Source organism: Nanorana parkeri, unplaced genomic scaffold (assembly GCF_000935625.1).
Source record: "Nanorana parkeri isolate BGI_ZX_2015 unplaced genomic scaffold, ASM93562v1 scaffold123, whole genome shotgun sequence".
NCBI lineage: Eukaryota > Metazoa > Chordata > Amphibia > Anura > Dicroglossidae > Nanorana > Nanorana parkeri.
Window position 1 is genome coordinate 1,209,674 of NW_017306391.1, and position 20,017 is coordinate 1,229,690.

Consider the following 20,017-nt stretch of genomic DNA (forward strand, 5'->3'; position numbering starts at 1 on the left):
GGGCAGTGCCGATGGGCTTCTAAGCAGAGCGTTGGGATCCGGTAGGTCCCGCTCGTACTCCCGGCCGCGTCCCTAGTAGCAAGCGGCGGGAGATGAGAAGGGAGAGAGGGGCTGGCAGTCTGCAGATGTTTATCTGCATTGACAGACAGGCTTCTCAGCATGGGGGGTGGGGTCAGGTAAGTTCCCGCTCCATCTCCCGGCTGCGTCCCTGGTAACAGGCGGCGTGATACGAGGGGAGAGAGTGGCAGGCAGTGCGCATGTGCAGATCTATATCTGCAGTGACAGGCTGGTCGTCCCTATGGTCTGGATGTTGCTGAAGTTTTAGAAGTTCTGTGTCCAGCCTTCTCCAGCCTGCAGCCAAGCCTCTGTCACTGCCTATGGTGGGATGAGCAGAGAGGTCCCGATTCTCTTCCCTGGAGCCTGTGGAAAGGTGAGCCTGCTTTAGCCATGGTAACTTAATGCACCAGCACAGGGAGAGGGTCCATTTTAAGGGCTGGTTTACACAAGCTCCAGTGTGTTCTAACACAATTCGCCGCTGAAACGCACTGGAGCACATCCCGGCCAGCTTCCTGCGTTTAGGGGCGGGAGGGGGCATGGCAGTGTGATGTAGTCAATGGCACCAGAGCCATGCCTCCCTTCCCCCCGCCTGCAATGTGATCGCCTGCACCAGAACGCGTGGCACATCAGTGCCTGTGTTGCGGTCCTGTGTGATCTGAAAAAATAGTGCGTGCACTGGACCGGAATGCAGACACTGTTGCGCCACACATTCTGGTGCAGGCGATGGCACTGCAGATGGGAGGCGTGGCTGCTGTGCCATTGACTTCAACTCACTGCCATGCCCCCGGCTGCCCCTTCTGTGTGGGGTTGGTGGTTGGGGGGAACAAGAAAAAAAATCTTGCACCGGGGGCCTTTGTTCCTAAGGTCCGCCACTGGGTCTGAGGGACATGTGACCCCCCTCCCATGATGCAGTGATCAAGCCTAACAGCCAACACTAAGTCTGAGCACTGTCACAGGAAGAAATGGTGGGGGACTGTGGCAGAGGTGAGTATCTGTGGGTTGGGGGGGCAGCTTTACACAGATACAGTATGGTCATTCTGCCCTGAATGGGCTAAGTGACAATGTCTCCAAGAATGCAAAAAACTATTTAAATCCCAACTACAGCTAAAGCTGGCCATACACTAATTTTTCAACCCATGGGCCAAATAAAAGAAATGGATCAGATTCCTCCATCAACTCTTTCGAGCATTGATTGAGGAATCTCCCGCTTTCTTCATTGTATTCAGCTCATTGGCTGCTGGCTCTGTTCATTTCATTCAAAGGTTACCCGACTGCCTTCTACGATCAGCTGATCAAGGGATGCTGGCCGAAAGGGTGCCGACAGGTGCACCCAATGTGCAAATTTCTTGATGAACCCAGACCAAATTTGCATAGTGTATGGCCACCCTAACACTTTTAAAAGCACAGTGTGCATTAGAATCTGCAGCAGGTCAGATAGAGCTTGCTCCATTTCTTGGCTGGAACATATCCAACATCTAGCCCTTTCCTGCCCGGCTTTACCAACCCTGGCCTGCCCCCTTTTGATTTCAGTTCTTGCAATCATAAAGGCTGAGGATCACATGGGGGCATTACCGAGGGTAGTCTGCTGGCAAATGCAGCCTTCCAAGGAATGCACACTCCTCCAGATTGGCATTCACTCATAAAGGCATTTTAATATTTGCATAATTATTCACAAGAGCCAACCCACTGCTTGCATCGGGGCTCATGAGAGGAGTATTGAGGCAGGGTGCTATTCAAATGCTATCTACTGCACCCCCCCTGACCACCTCCCACCAGCCATGATCTGCCTGGATTGCATAGAGAAGCATAAAGACCCAGAGTTGACATCACTGGGCCTAAAATAAGGTATGTAATAAAAAAAAGAAAGGTTTGATTTTAAATGTTAATAAGCATGTTGATAAGGACATCCTTGGAACTTGGAGAAAAGGATGCAGCCAGGGGTTTAGACATTTGCTTAAAAGGGACCCCGAGTCTAAATAAGAGATGGAGTGCTACCTTGTTGAGTAGACTGCTAGGCAATTTTTGATATAGGTCACTTTTTCGGTAAAAAGCTGTTGGAGCTGCTAACTGCTGTGTTTGCTTTGATCGTTGCAGTTCAGCTTTAGCGGCATGACCTTGCAGATCTTATTTGGGCTGGATGGGTTCCTTGTGCAAGCATGCATTATTTGTTTTGTCAAGAGGAGACAACGGGGTAGAGCTATTCATACTTAAAGGGGCCCCATTCTGTTTATAAGTGGCCCTCAGATTCTCCTTTTGTAAGTAACAGCCTAACCTTCCCCCTGCTGTTTAACATTATCACTTGGAAACTACAGGTGAAAATTTGCAATAGATGTGAATCTTTAAAAAAAAAAATGTATATATATAAGAGCCAGTATGATCTAGCGGATCTTAAATATAATTAAATAAAATGTTGCTCCTGCTCATAATTCTCTTTGGTTCACAATTTGATTCCTGACATTCCCGCTCCTTGTCATATGACTCATCCTCCTGTAGTTCAGCAGTGAGGGACCAGCATGATCTACATAGTTTAAATATATAACAGGTTAAATCAGCAGACACCACCATACCCCACACAGAAATTGTGCCAGACTTTTTTTGTCATGCTCGCTAATCGTCTGGCTTCTGCAGTCCCTCCCTGTTTGCATTAGTGCAATGGAAAATATTTTTTGAAATACAAAACATTCTGAAAAGATTCTGAAAATACCTCAGCAGGGAAGAAAAAATAAGACAACGCACTTCACAATACGAGGAAACACCCTAAAAGTCCAACAGTGAAAGTGAATTTAACACAGTTCAAATATGTTAAAACCATTTCAAACAAAACACCAAATATAGGTTTAAAAATACAAGACAAAAGAAACCAGAGACTAATAGCACATATCATATTAGAGATTAAAAGATAAAACAGGACATTTTACAAAAATACTAATGATCAAACCAGATCAAACCAATATACATTGCCCAGCAAAGTATTTCTTTACATTTTTGCTGACGCTCTTACAGTCATACAAGATCACAAGGGAGAGTACAGTCTCCAGCAGCTGTTCATTTACTACCTTGGAGAAGGGAGGAGTGTCTATGTGGTGTGGAGACAGACACAGCTTACTAGCACACACAAGGATGGCTCCATAGAACCATACAAGGGAAAGGAGCCACCCTAAAACAGGATATCAGGAGAGGGAACAGGGGATCTTCTGACTCTGCAGGAAGCTACAATCTTTTAAACATCAAAGAGCAGTGTCCATTGTAAGTGATAAAATCAGCATTTGAAATAAAATGACAAAAAAGGAGAGCGCCCACTCCATGTGAAGGATCATTTAATAATTTGCTTTTAAAAAATGTACTAACAAGAGAAAAGTGACACACGCGTATTCAATGGTTCCCCTCACAGGAGGCTATCGCCCATCAGAAGCCACAGCGCAGCCAGGTCAGCTACCCCTTTTTGTCATTCTATAGATGTTAATGTTCCCCCGACTTGTGGAGCTGCCCCAGTGTGATCAGGTGGAATCAATTAAGGAGGAGGGCTTGCTGTGATTTATTTGCGCTGGGAAGATTTTGAATTTACACAGCGTTTGAAATAGCTTTAAAAAATTTGACATTATTAAATTCAATTAAATTAAATATGGTTATATTAGAGATATCCCTAATTATAAACTGTTCGTTTTATAGTACAGTTTTTCTTTTACTGCACCATCATTAAAAAAAAAAGCAGTTTTCTTATCAACCTGCTGGTATCAGCTAAGCTTACTGGGATAATGTTCAGTACATGAATAAAGATCAATGGTAAACTACCTGTTTGGTTGTGAAGGTCCAAAATCAATTTCCCTAAAGTTAAGTACAATATATAAGTAACCTATAGGGGAGCATGGCTTTTGGGCACCGGAAAAATGAAATATTGTGAAGCTGAAGCCCCAAGAAAGAACTGTCACATAGAGCTGTACCATACAGAGTAGAGCACCTCTTATACGGAGCACCAATTTAGGTGAATAGTCAGGATGCGATGTTACATTCATTTATAGGTATTGCTTATAGTAAAGTCAGAAAGTATCGCTTCAGCATCTTAAATAAAGCAAAGAATTATAACTTTCTTCTAGTACCTGGAAAGGAGTCCTGGATATTTGTGTGGGGCCCCAAATGTTATTGCTTGGCCACCCAAAATGTTTCCCAGTAGAGCCTGAATCAAATGATATCCTTTCTAACAAGATGGAGACCTAAATAATCAATTGTAGAACCCCATATGGAGTTGCAATCTGCAGGCTGGGGATAAAAAGATATGAAGTTATAACCTGGCATTTGACTGGCCGCAACCGCTTTATTTCCCTTTGTTCCTGAAGGTTTTATCATGCCCACTGTGTAACAGATATTTTTCACCTTACTGATGTTTTCTGTTCATTAAACCCTTTGCTTTGTCACCTCAAGTTTGTTTTTCCTCCAGCTCCATATTATGGTCAAAGACAACTCCACACACCTGGACCAATACTGAAAAAACGTCTAAACAGTGAAACTGTGTAGCGATAATACACAATGAATGAAATTTCGTTCAACCTAAAATACCTAATAACATTAGAACTGAAAGATGCACATTTTCACACCTGGCCATGCAAATAACCCCCGCGTCTTTCATTTCTACACGTCAGTATTTTCCACTAAATTAGAAATCAGTCATTTTTTGCTCATACAAAAACAAACTGCATGGTCATTTTTCAACATGTGAATAAAAAGTAACAGCACATACAATCTATGAAAAAGAAAGGGTACGTCTGCTCAGAAGTGCTAAACACTTCAAAAAGCGCAACATGCTCCAGTACATTCCTGTTACATCTATGAGATTACACGCAGTGCAGTTATGCCCTCTTCAGGAATAAAGCCTTTACTGCATCAGAATGGACAATCAACCATGATGTACGTTCTACTTATGAGCACGACAAATGTAAAAAATAAAAAATAAAAACTGCTTTAAAAGAATGAATGATCCTTGTATTGTGCTTATAACGCATCTGAACTGTAATAAAAATACATATGAAACAATAAAGCTTCATCCATGCCCAACTGTTTTCACCTTACAAAAGATTATTGTCCCAGATAGCAAGGATAACTTGCCACAAACTTGTGGCAGGGCTACATTGTAATTCTTGTTAACTTGCTGCACACATTCCTGACAAGTTGTAGACTTGCAAAACACTTGCAGCACAAGTTCTAGTTGACACTTTTTGAATTTGTAGCAAATTTGCTTGGCAAGTCTACAGCAAGAGTCCTGCATGTCTTACCAAGAGCTCTGCAAGTGTACAGCACTTTTGCAAAGCACGTTGATCTGGAGACTTGCAATGCAGACTTGCTGTAATTGTGGAACTAAATTGTGAAGCTTGGCAAGTCTGCAATAGTTTAGCAAGTCATATTCAAACTTGCAGCTCAATGGCTTGCTGTCTGGGGTAGTGTATCGGGGAGATTACCCTTCACTTTCTGTCCCATAGACACAACAGTAAATAAAAAGGAAATCTCTGCAATATGAGGGAAATCTCCTCGTAGACAGCTGTCATCGAAACAGGTGTCCTTATTGGAAGAATTCCCATTCATTCCTGTTCTGGGAATAATTGAAAATGTTGGTATTAGTATCACTTTCAGTCACAGTGACAAAAATCACCAGGGCAAACAGAGAGAGGGTGTGTTTCCACTCAGGGGCACAGACAGCAAAAAAAAACCCATAGGGGTTCTATGCCTTCCACACGTCATCCAAGACAAAAAAAAAATGTGGCTATCCATACAGTTTAAGCAGTTCTCTTCAAAGTCATAATTTCTATAGAGGTAAATAAGGTACAATAGGTGAATAACAGTCACACACACATAAAAGCTGAAATATTTAATTAGAAAGACATTGTGCCGAGTCCATGTTACTCTTCATCACAGTTTCAGCAACACACACATAAAAAACATTATATTGGTGCCCGATGCTTGACAACGATATACGGCAAAACAGTCTGCTCAGAAAGCAGTACTGGACTTTCCCAGCACTATTCTGTGGCCTTACCACAGGCATTCTGCTACTTTTTAGGCCTCGTTCAGACGGACAGCAGGCTCCACCGTCTCAAAGCAATCTGCAGGGAGGCAGAGCAGTGGCTGCCCAGTGTTCAGGTAATACTGCCGCCTACGATATTTAGTTTTTTTTCTTGTTATCCCAATAAGGCTTTTCTATTGCAGTATCGCATGGCCCTATTGTTTACAATGGTCACGTTTGGCAAGTGGGATCGTGTGCTAAACACAACATGCTGTGGAAAATGTGTGTGGCCATGGCATGTGTAAGGGTGCATTCACACTTTGTGGTTTGGAATTCCTGCAACAAGAACCCAGGGATTCCTGAGGCAGCTGTTCCATTTAGCTGTGGCTGCTGTTACTCATTCGGTGTTGACTGGCATTTGTAAACGGCAGTCCGCAAGTGACTCCTTCCACACGCATGATACGATTACATGTGGTTTGGAATAGATCACGGTTCCTGAATGCATTAATCCTGCGTCCAGGGACAGTGATTACATGTGGACTGTCACTTACAGATGTGGCCACTATCATCTAGGCATTCACTTGAACATGTGAAAACGGTTGCGTTAAAACAGGATCTCTGGGATTCCTGCCGCAGGAATGTGTAGATTGCTGCCGCAGGAATCATAAATTGTTTACTGTGAATATAGATGTACAGGGTAATTCCACTTTCCCAGGTGAATTTGGGAAAATGTAATTACCCCCTCCAATCGGGCCCCCTTCCCCCCGCTTTACTTACCTGTGGGCGGACGCTTCTTTCCCGCTGCTGGTGTACTATCTGTACTCCGTACATGGGAATGCAACCAGGTGCTCTATATTTTAAATTTTGCTCGCAAATGGCAAATGGCAAGCACTCATTGGTTAGCCTATTAACCTGACCACACTAATCAATGGGAAGCATCTATTAGCAAGAAGCGCTTCTCATTGGTCAGCACGGTCAGTCACGGTGACCAATAAGTGCTCGCCATTTGTGGGCGAAATTTGAAATACAGAGCGCAGGGCTGCGCTGCTGTGTATGGAATACAGATAGTACAGCGCTAGTAGAAGAGGGGAAGAAACGTTCCCCTAAAGGTAATTATTGCAAGGGGAGGAAGAGGGTGCCAGAATGGAGGGGGTAATTCAATTTTCACAAATTCACCTGGGAAAGTAGAATTACCCTTTACAGCTTAAGCGGCCACTATATTAAGTTTTAGGTCAGGAGATGGTAAAAAAAAACGCAGACTGTTTTTACCGCCCCTCGATTGCCTGTGTGAACGAAGCCTTAAAAAAAAGAAAACCCTTATGGCACATTTATATAGCACAGGTTTGTGTGTAACATATGTGTTTTCCACAGCGTTTGCTTTGGGGCTCTGAAGCAAGTGAAGCCCCATTCATTTGAGTGAATAGGCAGAAAATATAAATGTCAGGAGGAAACTGGTCACATGACACTGACAGGTCATCTGACTAGTTTCTCAGATCACAGAGTATTCTCTGCATCGTAATGCAGAAAATACTCAGAAGATTGCAAGCTCCAAGTTCTGGGCTAAATTTCACAAATGATGTGTAAAATTCACACATTGTAAACACTGAAGTGTCCTTTCAAGAGTCCATAGCATTATCTGCTCTCTGTTATATATTATCCTCTTATGGCTTTTTAAAACCAAAATAATCTCTGAATGCTGCATTCAGTGAAGGAAATTAAGTATTAAGGAACAACTGATAAATTATTATTTTGATTTGAGTGCATCCTCTGAGATTTAATGCTCAGAGAAAAGGGTGAAGCGGGAAAAAAACCCATCATTGATAAATGTATTAAATGTCTACCAAGGTACGTAGACAGAACCCTATATCACGTGGTTTGTAACTATGCAGAAAACAAAGTTAGTCGTTTGGTGAGGGAATAAAAACACAAATTATTTAGATATCATTTATCTGAGGCTTAATAGCGCAGTGTGGCAACTGCTTATGCATCAGGTAACGTTCATGGTAATAGCTGTAATTTCCGTTCCCAATTAATCATTAGTTTCACAATGAGTGGTTATTTTGACATTAAGCATTTGTTTCAAACATATATCTGAAGTCCTCGTCCCCTTGCCAGAGGAGCACACTGTAGCGTGATCAGCTATCACACATACAGGAGAGAGGCGGTTTTTGAGACTCAGACTACAGATCTTGAATATTTATAGATCACAGACTGATGCAACGTGCAAAGTTATTAGCCAGTTTGCATTTAGTGAGTCAGTATTGCCAGAAAATCTATAGTAAGACCACAAAAACAAGCACTAATTAAAATTTTTAAGAGTAAAGATGTATTTACTGGTAAGCAGGAAATACAAATGTGATTATCTGTGTCTTCAGTAATACAGTTCTGCAATCTGATCCAAGTGGCGGAAAATATATCATCTGTCCTGAAATGCAGCAGAAAGGCTTTGATTCTCCCAAAATCTGGTGTAATTTGCCTATCTCAAGGTGCAATTTGAACAAGATATCATGCATATTTTGAATGGGATTATTCTTCTCCAAAAACTAGAAATTAACCGAACAAGGGGATATACCAAACCATCAGTAACATGCAAAATAAGTTTGCAAATTGAGGATGTCGGGATGCACTGTACTGTTTGCAGTCAATGTAAACAGAACCTAAAAAAAGGTTGTTTTTCAAATATATTTCTTGATCAAATTTCTCTTTCAGCACATTGTATGAGTAACAGTGTAAGCAGACTGTACATTTTTTATAACCGTTTCAGTAGTAAATCACTAACCCATCCTAAAATGAGATTCTGATACTGCTTAAGAAAATGGCATATAAATATAATAGGCGGTTTCATCCCATGCTTCACAAATGATTATGGAGGTTGCCTATCACAACAAAGAGACACTATTCAGGCAAAGGTAGCAGACCAGAGCCAGTGGCCAGAGGATGTGGTTACTGTTTCTATACTAGATTTTCCCAGTTTCTATTGGTCCTGGGGTGCAGTACAATAAATTAAGGCTAGTGTGCAGACATTTGCAGTGCTGGTGTGGCTGACAGAATGGTGAGAGCAAGCGGCGGAAGCCTGCTAGATTGGTGAGAAGGGGCTGGGGCATTTGGCACATTGGTAAAAGTGTGGGTGGGGGTTTGGGAAATCTGGCGAGTGGTGAACGCACTTGAAAAAGTAGTGTGTGTGGGGGTAGGTGGTGGGCATTTGGCTGAGTAGTAGGGGGCATTTGACAGAATGATAAGAGCAGGTGGTGGGTGTTTGGCATAGTGCTAAAAGCACATGCTCTCAAGACTGCTACCACAGATGCTAGCCTAGTGGTGAGGCACTGTGCACTGCTTGATACCCTGACCATACTCATGGTCTGCTGTATATTTCGCCAGGGAAATGGGCTTAGCTTGTAAGGTAGCTGTCCTCCTTCACTCGCGGTGGGAGCTGGGTAATGTGTCAATCACTGATGTTGACCAGCTTTGTACGACAACAAAGAGCTTCCACCATGCCCCCCTCTCCCACCACCACCATATTCCTTCCTGGTTTTCTCAATTGTGCATTGCAGACTTGTCAACGATCACAGCAAATGTGACTTTACACACTGCTGCTGTGCCGCACATGCACGTTATTGCTGTCATATTTGCGCGGTTAGGAGAACCAGTCTGTGGCAGTCCAGAGAAAAATGTTAAATTGATCACTATTTTAAAGTTATCTTTTACATCCTATAGCTATTCACACTGTTAGCTATTCACACTTCTACTGCTTAACCTGCTATTTTTTTATTTTGACTTGCACATCTCATATTTTAACGTTGAATAGAGAGGAAAAATAAAATTACATTTGATTTACTGTGATCTTGTAAAATAATTATTTGACTTACCAGGTATATCCGAAAAGGTATGTAACGAAATCCTCCTTCTTCTGTGGAACACTCCATAAGTTTTCGGTTTATGGCCCAAAATTGGTCAAATTTATCTAGAATAAATTCATGAATAAAGTTAAGCTTCTGGACAGAAGGTATTTAGAAATAGGCTTATTTCATATAAGTACTCAAAGTAGAACTCTAGTCAAAACATTTTGTCTGTATGTTTAGCTAAGTGGGACTGAGTTAAAGCAATTGTCAGTTCTTTTTTCTGGAATTCTCACCAGCAAGAACCAAACTCCTTCCTATTGTGCCATTAGGAGAAATCTCCTCAGTGGGAAAAAAAGACTGGGATTGTTAAAAATGCATCTATGGGTGTGCTAAAGACCCACCTCTCTAAAAAAGTAAACCATCTCATCAGGGCCAAAAAAACACAAAAAATAACTGATACTGTGGTAATATTACATAAATAGAGTGTCTGGGAGTTAAACTCCACAAAGCTAGCCTCCTAGACTGGTTTCATTTTTGCCACAACTGGTATATATACTCATATATCAGGGATGCGCAATTCCTATACCCCAGCACATGCAGTTCCTTGAGCTGGGCAAGTGTTTTTTTTCCCTAAATTTAGCCCTGCTGCAGGCAAGCAGTGCTAAATGTAGAGCAGGGGAGCCCCTTTGTAACATCTGTGTCCCCTCGGATACCCACTGCCTCTGCCAACACGGGTGGGGGGGAGAGAGCACCAAGCATCGGAGGGGACACAGTCTGGCGCTCAGTGGGGAGGAGAGAAGCAGTCAGGATGCACTGAATTGCGGCCGCATATTCGGCCATTATGGTACTTTCAGCATTTGGCCCAAAGTACAATTTTCGGACAACATTTCGGTGCATCCCTAATAAATATATATGTTTAAAAAAATGTATTCCAATGAAAATTGACATTTCTATTTCAATAGGGAAATCAGGGACCAATTTCCAATCTCGATAGGTGTGCAGAACATGAGAACCAACCCCCCTAAAATATAGTCAAAATTCCACACCATTTGTGGCCTTATTATGCACATCAACCAGTGAAGCTTATATTAAATGGATTACACTATAGGATCTAGCTGACCAGGCAAATTTTTTAGAAACTGACATTTAAGTGGTATGAACTGCATGTGTGTGCACTGTTGCCGTTTCACAAGGGTTCATATATATTCTCTAGCAGTGCCTCTCTTTTCTTAAACTTTTTTACATATTGCCTTCGATTTTCAATTCTTTACATTTACCATAACCTATTTAGGTTTCCTGTACTCATAACAGTTTCCCCATTATCATGGGTTCTATCAGATTGTGTGTGCCATTCGCACACCCTTGTTCACTTTCACCTTCCATTTTTAGGTCTTCATTAGAAGATACACCATATCTTTTATTTTTAGTAAAAGTTGAACCCCCTACAGTTACCAGAAAACAACAATGCAGTTATGCATTCATTAAAAAATCATTTACATGCAAAAACTATAAGCAGAAGAACTTGTGTTGATGCCAGCATTATGTAATCCCTAATACAGCAGCTCCCTGCTTCGTCCAATCAGCAGGCTGGGGGTGAGTTCTTGACCAAGTTGTGCTGCTTCAGCAGAGGTTCGGCACCTGGGTATGCAGTCTGGATTGCATAACTAGCTTTACAGACTTACAAACCCTTTTTCAGGCAAGGTATACCGTACAGGCAATTTAACTGTATATTTCACTGCTTACCTGAAGTTAAAGGAGAACTATGAGGTGAGTGATTTACACTCATCCTCATAGTTACAGCCAACGTGTGACAATGAAACTGATCGGGAAGTGAGCGAACACATAACGTCCCTCGCTCACTTCCCGATCATCTCCCTGCAGAGAGCGGTGACTGTCGTCACCGTTCCCAGCAGGTACTCCCCCCTCCCCTCTCTGATCATCTAGCACTGACTGACGGAAGGGACGGGGAGGGGGCGGGCACAGTGGGCCCTGCCTCTAGATAGGCAGAGCCTGCTGTCAACCAGCCAGCTGGGTGGATCTCAACAGTATTGTCAGGATCCGTTATGGCTGTGGCGCTCTCATTATATAGCCCACTATATACTGAGCTTTGGGTCACAGGAGGAGGTTAGTATATGTCCACCCGTGACCCTAAAGAGAACTATGGGATAAAAAGGTTACCCCATAGTTCTCTCTTAAGCTGAACAGTTGCACATTAACATGCAATTTTAAAGCGATATTAAAAGTCAAAATGTTTCTAAGCTATTTCAAATTACTTACAATCACAGTCAAAGAAGTTCATGCACCTTTTTATAAAATCGCAGCGCACCAAAAAACATGTTACCATGCATTGTGGTATGATGCAACACACATGTGATGTCTAACTGTGTTGCGGTGCTATGAAGATATAATGGCACTTCAGTGTACCTAACAGTGCAGCAAGCAATCTCATGCAATACCAGAACGTATGCGTTCCTGCATCATGAAAATGTGAATGGAAGCTTAATGCATAAAAGTATATTCTTGTTGCCTCTTGGAACCAGAATTTCCTGATTATTTTGCCAAACTGCACTGAAATTTGGAAACTAAGAGCAACAAAACTTTTCTCTCTTGAAATGTTTTATGCACCACTGTTTGTTTGGTTGGGGACCAGAGCCAAGTCATTTCATGAAAGGGTTAGGCACCAGCAGAGAAAGTGTCACTTGCTGCAAAAATCACCTCATTGAATTACAAGAGATAAGAACTAGAGTAAAAATCCCCAGACAAAGCAAGACATGAAATCTAAAGCAAAGGAACTAGATGGCTACCCAGTCACAAGAAAGCTTTTACAATTCAAAATGAAAATAAATAATTGGTTACATGACATCATTAGACACACTAACATTCACTAGGCCTCCTTTAATGTGAAGAAGACAAATGCCACATTTGGCTTCTGCCTTCAAACAAAAATCTGTAAATGATCCCCCCCTCCACAAGAAGCAACCGCATCAAACGCAGATTATGTAAATATTAAATGACTGCATTTCTGGATGACTCTTATGAAGATATTTTCCACATTACACCATCATGATTCCTGAAAGTACAGAGCAAAGGTAAAGCAACAACAAGACAAAGACATATTAGAGGGAAACATATCTTTACTTTATTCTAAAGAAAAATGAAAGCATATACAATGTATGTTATTTATATTACTGCTAATTACAACTTTCCCCTTCGTGTCTCTGTGTACAGAAATAGTAGAGTAACAGGCAAGAAGAGCTCATGCTCACTGGGAGTTTAGAGCTGAAATTTAGGAAAATATATCAAGCCAATGCTTCTTACTGATCACCAATGTCTTAACTGAGCCTTTTGGCTGAAAGTGCAAATAAAGTTAATAAAAAACATGTAGAGCTTTTAATTAGGAGTGAATTTGTATCTCAAAAACTCAGTTACCCATCTGCTAGCACATTTCCTGTACACTGCCTATGGCACTTGCATAATGCAATGCACATTATCTGCAGCATGCCGAAAGTAGGACATGGGACAATGTAGCTTAGGTGTCCATGCACAGCATTTATATTATCAATGTACAAGCTAATAAATGGAAGATGCCGAGTCTGAAATAGTAGCAGATGGCAGAGGAAGGGGGAGCACAAACCTTGCACTGCTGGAGGAGGGCAATCTCAGAGGAATGTCTTCCATAAAATAATTTCATAAAACTTGCGGATTATGAAAAATGCTGCTTTGACAACACCCCACCTGCTCCCGATATAGTTTAGCATTATAGTGTATTTAAACAAAATAAACATTCCCTAGTTTTGCATGGAGTAGATGTGAGATGAAATTTCTCTAAAGTGAGTGAAAACCCCCTCTTGGATAAGTGTACCTATTGTGAAATTTCACATCACCTGCTGTTGTGGTGACAACTCTAAAATTTTAGCTATCCCTTTGATTTCTGACCAGTGAAAATGGCCTCCAGGACCTGTAGAGAGGATGCATCTCTCCAAAAGGAACACAGGCAGTATTAAAAACCTGCAAGATGTTCTAGGCCTGTGCTCAGGGAGTACAGAATAAGGATCAGAATCACCTATTAAATATCCCCTTATAGCTGCAGTGTAAACCAGCCCTTCATCTTAACCCTCTACCCATTAACTTTAACTATAGCCAGACCCATAGTCTAATGTCCAACACTAATTTAACCCCTGTAGTATAGCCAGGCAATGCTACTATGTACTTTGGCACCCAGGAATTTCAGACTAAGAAGTTCCAGAATGTTAATAGTTTTACAGGGGGAGAAGCTTGCTTTTCAGTTCCTTACGGATTTTCCGGATTGCAGCTGGGATCTGGAACTCTGGAGATTTCTAAGGTTCTGGGTGGGATGAAATCCAGGTGTTGGCCAAGTGTTGCCAATGACCAGTCTAGGCTGATTAAGTTGCCGGGAGCAGCCTTTTTAAGAGAGTCTGTACCAGAGCTCAGGGGAGGAGTTGTGGGTGTGAAGGAGGCACACGGTCATAAGCAGACTCTGGTGTGTGCTGGAAGCACATATGGAACAGCCGGGGAGATTGGGAGAGGTCGAGAGAGTGGGTGGCACCTGAGGGACCCATTGGACAGACTGAAAAAAGGTAAGTGACACGCAGGAGGTATGGAGTTGCCAGAGTCCCACAGGTGTGAGGTGAGCCGCTTGGTGCTGAGGAAAGATACTGAGCGATACTGAGGAGAAATACAGTAAAGTCCTGGGACTGGACTCTAAGGTTGTGGGCAACCAGAAGTTGTTGAGACCTTTACAAATGTTATTTTGCTGAAAGACAAGTAAGCTTTGTGTTATTATGTTGGAGAAACCCCAGTGAGGCAAAACTTATGTGAACTTTTAAATTAAAGTGGGCAGGAAGCCCTAAAAAAGAAGATGTTTGCAAGTGGACTATGTCCTTCACGCACTACCATTTGAAGCAAAATCTCACACCCCTTAAAAATCGAGATTTACCCTTTTGGAAGATGCAGGTACCCTAAACTAACCTTTAGGATCCCTTTAAACCTGTGCGGTCTGATGGGGTGCATTATATTATGCTGTGGGAAGTTGCACATTAACATGCAACATAATTCACACAGCATAATATACTGTAATATAAGGCAGTCTATTCAATAGGCTGTCAATGTAGCTTAACAGACCAAAAATACCATCCACACTATTTTATTTACAATGATCACACCAAAACGCATGGCAGTGCATTAACACTCACTGCAAAGTGGTTCAGGTGCACACCTTTTGTGTACTTGAGTGACATTTTGTTGCAGTAGCATGCCTTACCACAACACAACTAGTGTGACACTGTCCTAGTTAACCTGCATTTGAATATAAAATGAATATCAATGGGCATCAGGCACCATAAGGCAGCCTTTCTCAACCTGGGTGCCATGGCACCGTGGGGTGCCTCAAACTTTTCACACAGAACTGTGTTTCCATGGTGCGGTCGGGACGGCCACTAGCACCATGTAAACAAATGACGCTAATTCAGAGTGGCACAGAGGGCTCCCCACACCAGCCCTCAGTTCAGAAACAGCCATCTTGCAGTAGACCGCACCTCTCCCAACTATTTCCCCCCAAGTTACTCACAGCCTCTCTGCAGCCCTCTCCTACCAGCTATCTCTCAAGGTCCAGTTTATTACTAGGAGCAGACACCCCAGCTGTACAATGCCTCTGGGAGACGCCCCAGTACAAGCACCTATATCTGCTCTTTGCACACAGCAGTCAAACTTCTAGCCCCAAAATAAACTTGCAGACAGGTATAAGTACAGCAACCACAGACAGCCACAGCCAAGCAAAACAAACTATGGTGCCCCAACGACATGCTCACCCCCTAGTCTAACAGCCAGGGAGTTCAGCACCAGCTCAGCTTCAGGGATTGGACATTTACTTACGGGCAGGGCCCTCCTTACCATCTTGTCTTGAATTGTATTGTGATTGTAATGCCTTCCTTATATTATAAAGCGCTGCACAAACTGTTGGGGCTATATAAATCCTGTATAATAATAATTTACTTAAACATAATCCCTAACACTAACAACCTAAAAAAGCAACATTCTGACAATATGAAATGAAAAGTATTGCAAACAAAAGTTTCCATCCTTGATCATATATGGTCCCTATAAATGGAGATGTTATATACCCAGCTTACAAATTTTATTGATCTAAATATGTCTATATTGTTTTATCTTTTGATAACCCACAGACATCATGAGTTGGTTGACTGCAAGGATATCATCACTCAATGCGTACATTCAATAAATTACATAATTCCCTCAGGAACAGATTGATATTTGTTAAAAACATCCAAACTTCTTTTCCTCCCTCTGAGCTTTTTCAAAACCTATGGTAACTTAATGACAACCTAATTTTTGAATCATCCTTAGATTGTGGTAACCCAATGGAAATTAATTTGTTAACTGATCATGAAAGTTTTGTTAAGATCAGGAAACAATCACAAAATGTCTATCGGAATCTTTAAAAAATGACCTACAACTGAACCTTATATACTCAAACCCGATTTTTGAATGATCCAGAGATTGTGGTACTCCAATGGCAACATTTGTTAAATGATCATGAAAGTTTTGTTAAGATCAGACAACAATCATATGCCTGTGTGAATCTTTAAAAATGGACCTACAAATAAACCTTATATACTCTAGACCCCCCTGCTATCAAGCTAGCACTGTGTTTTGTTTTCACACATATGTTTGTGAAATTCATACATTAGCACATTTTTATCGTTTCTTGATCCTTTTCATTTACAGCGGTTCATTTTTCTTTCACTTTTACTAGACTTCTCAAAACTAAAAATAATAAAGAATATTGAAGCATGCAAACTTCTAAATGAAAGACTGCCGAACCCTTAAATAAGTCAAATCATATTTCAGAATGTCAGTTCTATTCATAGTTAGTTAGGTTGAAAAAAGACACAAGTCCATTGAGTTCAACCTATAGAGATATTCCTCATACAAATGTCTGTCCTTACTCCACGAGCTGCAAACATCATAAATGTGAACAGTTTATCTCAATTCCTTCCCAGAAATTATGTCAATGATACTAATCATCTAATGGATGACTACAGAAGAATAGGGCTGCTGAAGTTTTGCTACCTTAGTCACCTCTTGGCCCCCATCCTGCTGACTGGACAATTAAGCAGCAGCACACTGATTCCTATTTTATAAGCATGTATAGTGGTGGTAGGCATGACGTGTACTGTGCACAACATTAGAGAAACCTGAATGGCTGAAAGTGCCAACATTTCCTTGTCCTGTGTTGACGGCAAAGACAATTGCATAAGGCTAATATCTAGAAAAAATTATCTTGCATATGGAAACAAAATGGCCATTATAGGCTTGGATATTTTGCAAGTTGTTTTTAATTGACCATTCTCCATATTTTATAGCCAAAATAATAATAAATACATTACCAAAGGAGAATTCTTACAAGGGCACAACTGCTTTCATATATAAAGCCAAAAACAGTTAAGCTTTGAAACAGACAATTTGCTGAATGAATGATATATCTAATTGGTTTCAGCAATTTTAACAATGAAGGTTTCTAATTGAAGAAAGCAATTACAGCACAAGAAAAAAACTGATCTAACAAGCTGTGTAATAACCATAGATGAAAGGGTAGTATTGTTTAATGGTAGAACAAGAACATTCAATGACCTAGGTGGCATGAACCACTGAGACTGCCTAACCCGGAAAATGTATGTGCGCATTCTGAAAATGGCAATGCCTTCAACCACAAACTTGTATTAGGTGTATTTGAAAAATAAAAACTCAATTGAAGTTACGTTTTTCCCACCCATGAAAAAACCACATGAAGCATCATGAGGAGCTTGTATTTTAGATGGATCTCATCCAGTTGTACTAGTAAATGCTATGTTCTCTCACATATTAAATATTCTAGCTGTCTCTATGCCCAAGATTGAAAACGGCAAACAATACATTCAAACAAGTGTTTTAACATACTCTGGCCAGCCTCCAGCTTGTTGGGCAAACATGTTGATTCTATGTTACTTGAAATGCTATCATTTTACGACTGAATTTCACAAGAAGATAAAGAAGAAATTGAATAATGTGTAATATATTTTACTGAAGAACTATAAGAAAGAATTGTGTTTAAGACTTCATGATATGAAAACATGGTCATAAATATACAGTTTATAGACACTTTCTTAGTACACATGTTCATTATCATGAATAGCGAAACAGCAAATTATGTGGCTATAACTCAAAACACAAAGCGTAAAGACGTTATCAAGAGGTTTAGTTGTTGTGCAATAAAACATTTGTCTGGAAACAGTACATTTTCTTGGAGACTTTATGAAATGATTGTTGCCAGACTTAGTAGCTGCAGTACCTTAGAAAGTGCTGATCTCCTGGGAAGTTAGCGTACTACCGTCTCTATAATTTAGAGATTTCTAGAAAAAACAAAATCCAAGGAGCAGTGTGTTTGGGAATACACCTTGCAGTTTTTTTTTCTGCTCGCGCGCGCCCCCTAGCGGGCACGCACGGGCAGAAAAGACCCGTCCAATGCGAACACCCGGTACCGGGTGTTTCACATATAGGCGATCAGCGGGTCCATAGCCCGCCGATCGCCTACATGTGCTCGTTCGCGGCACAACCCATCCCCCCCGCGCGCGGTCGGCCCTGCCGGTTTTTTTTTTCCCCCACCTGACCCCTCACCTTGAATCCCGGGATCCGCTGTATTACATCACTTCCGCATTCACCTGTCAGTCATCTGGCTGCTATAGCCAGAGAGAAGAAGCTGATGAAGCAGAGATCTGCTTTATCAGCTTCTTTTGGGGTCCACAGGTGATATTAGGGGTCCTAGAGACCCCTAATGTCTCCATAAAGAGGACCTGTCAGTGTGCCTTTGCTATTATATAGGGGGATAACAATTGCGCTACACATGTTACATATCGCCGCGAACGGCACTCTCTGGATTTACAGAGCATTAGAGGTTCTACAAAGGGGGAGCATAGCAGAAGCTGTTTGCTTTCAGGCTCTCTCTCTCTCTGATTAAAACATAGTACAGCCCTGTCTGAATCAGTAGGCAGGGAGGAGGAAGGAGATGAGTCACTCCTCTTGAGCAACTGCACTCTGTAAACAGGCCTTTTTAGCAAATTAGATATGGATAGTCTGGATAACATGTGACAAGAAGCCTGGAAACCAATTTGCTGGCTGGGAATAAGAATACAAAATATCTATGTGCGTATGCTATTTACTTGACTAAAGAAAATGTTTTTTAAAAACATTCAGTTCATCAGTTCAGCAGCACTCAATACAGTAGTAAGGAAAGGTCTCAGAATAATTTCAAAATTTCTAGCAGTTTCCATCTGATCATCTACGCCCTAAAAGTAAACTTGTAGACTCAGGAACAGGGAGACTAAATTACAAACAGCAATGTTTCACAACTTATGATGTTAGGTGTGCTACCTGTAAAGGGCGATCTATTCTAGAAACATATAGCTCTGTTTCATTTGCTTCCAATGGAGCCTATAGCCAGAGCTAAAAACAACAAGAGCAAACACAATCTGGATATTGTTTTCATGCCTTCTTTGCAAAGGGCGATTAGCTTATGAATAAACTAGTACACAACACTCTCATAAACCATAGATCACACAGTAAAGCTGTTTTCCTGGTCAAAGGATTTGTATTTCTGTCAATTCAGTTCTTAGAGTTACACAACTTTGCCACACAGCACAGTCAGGAGATGTGTTTTTTCTTCTGCAGCTTAGTAACATTTATAGCTTATGTTCTCCCTTAGCTTGTGACTGGATAGTGAAAGGAGAAGCAGAAGACTAATTAGCTAATTTCTTCTGCTTTCGTCTGCTCCTTGTTAGCACATGAGCCCTACAGCACAACTGATTGGCTCTTTGTGCTGCCTCTTCCTTTCCTAGCCTGAGCTCTGCTTTACAGTAGACTGCAAGAGGCTAATGCCAAGCCACTTACAGGAACATACACTACTTGCATTAAAAATAAATGTAATAATGGATTCATGGATACAAACCTTCATTATCTGCCTACATATTACATACCTGCCTGGAGTTCAGCTTTCAGAAACAACTTTCTGACTGTTATTGCAGCTTTGTCTATAGACTAATAAAAGGCCTTCGAA

General features: G+C 41.4%; 1 protein-coding gene across 1 annotated transcript in view; it reads right to left on the minus strand.

Annotated features, from left to right (window-relative positions):
- Nucleotides 1-20,017, minus strand: part of ATG5 (autophagy related 5) — a 135,544-nt gene that overhangs the window by 81,634 nt on the left and 33,893 nt on the right. Inside the window, exon 6 of the mRNA XM_018553524.1 lies at nucleotides 9,916-10,010. Within this exon, the coding sequence (XP_018409026.1) occupies nucleotides 9,916-10,010 (95 nt within the window). The remainder of the gene's footprint in view (nucleotides 1-9,915; nucleotides 10,011-20,017) is intronic.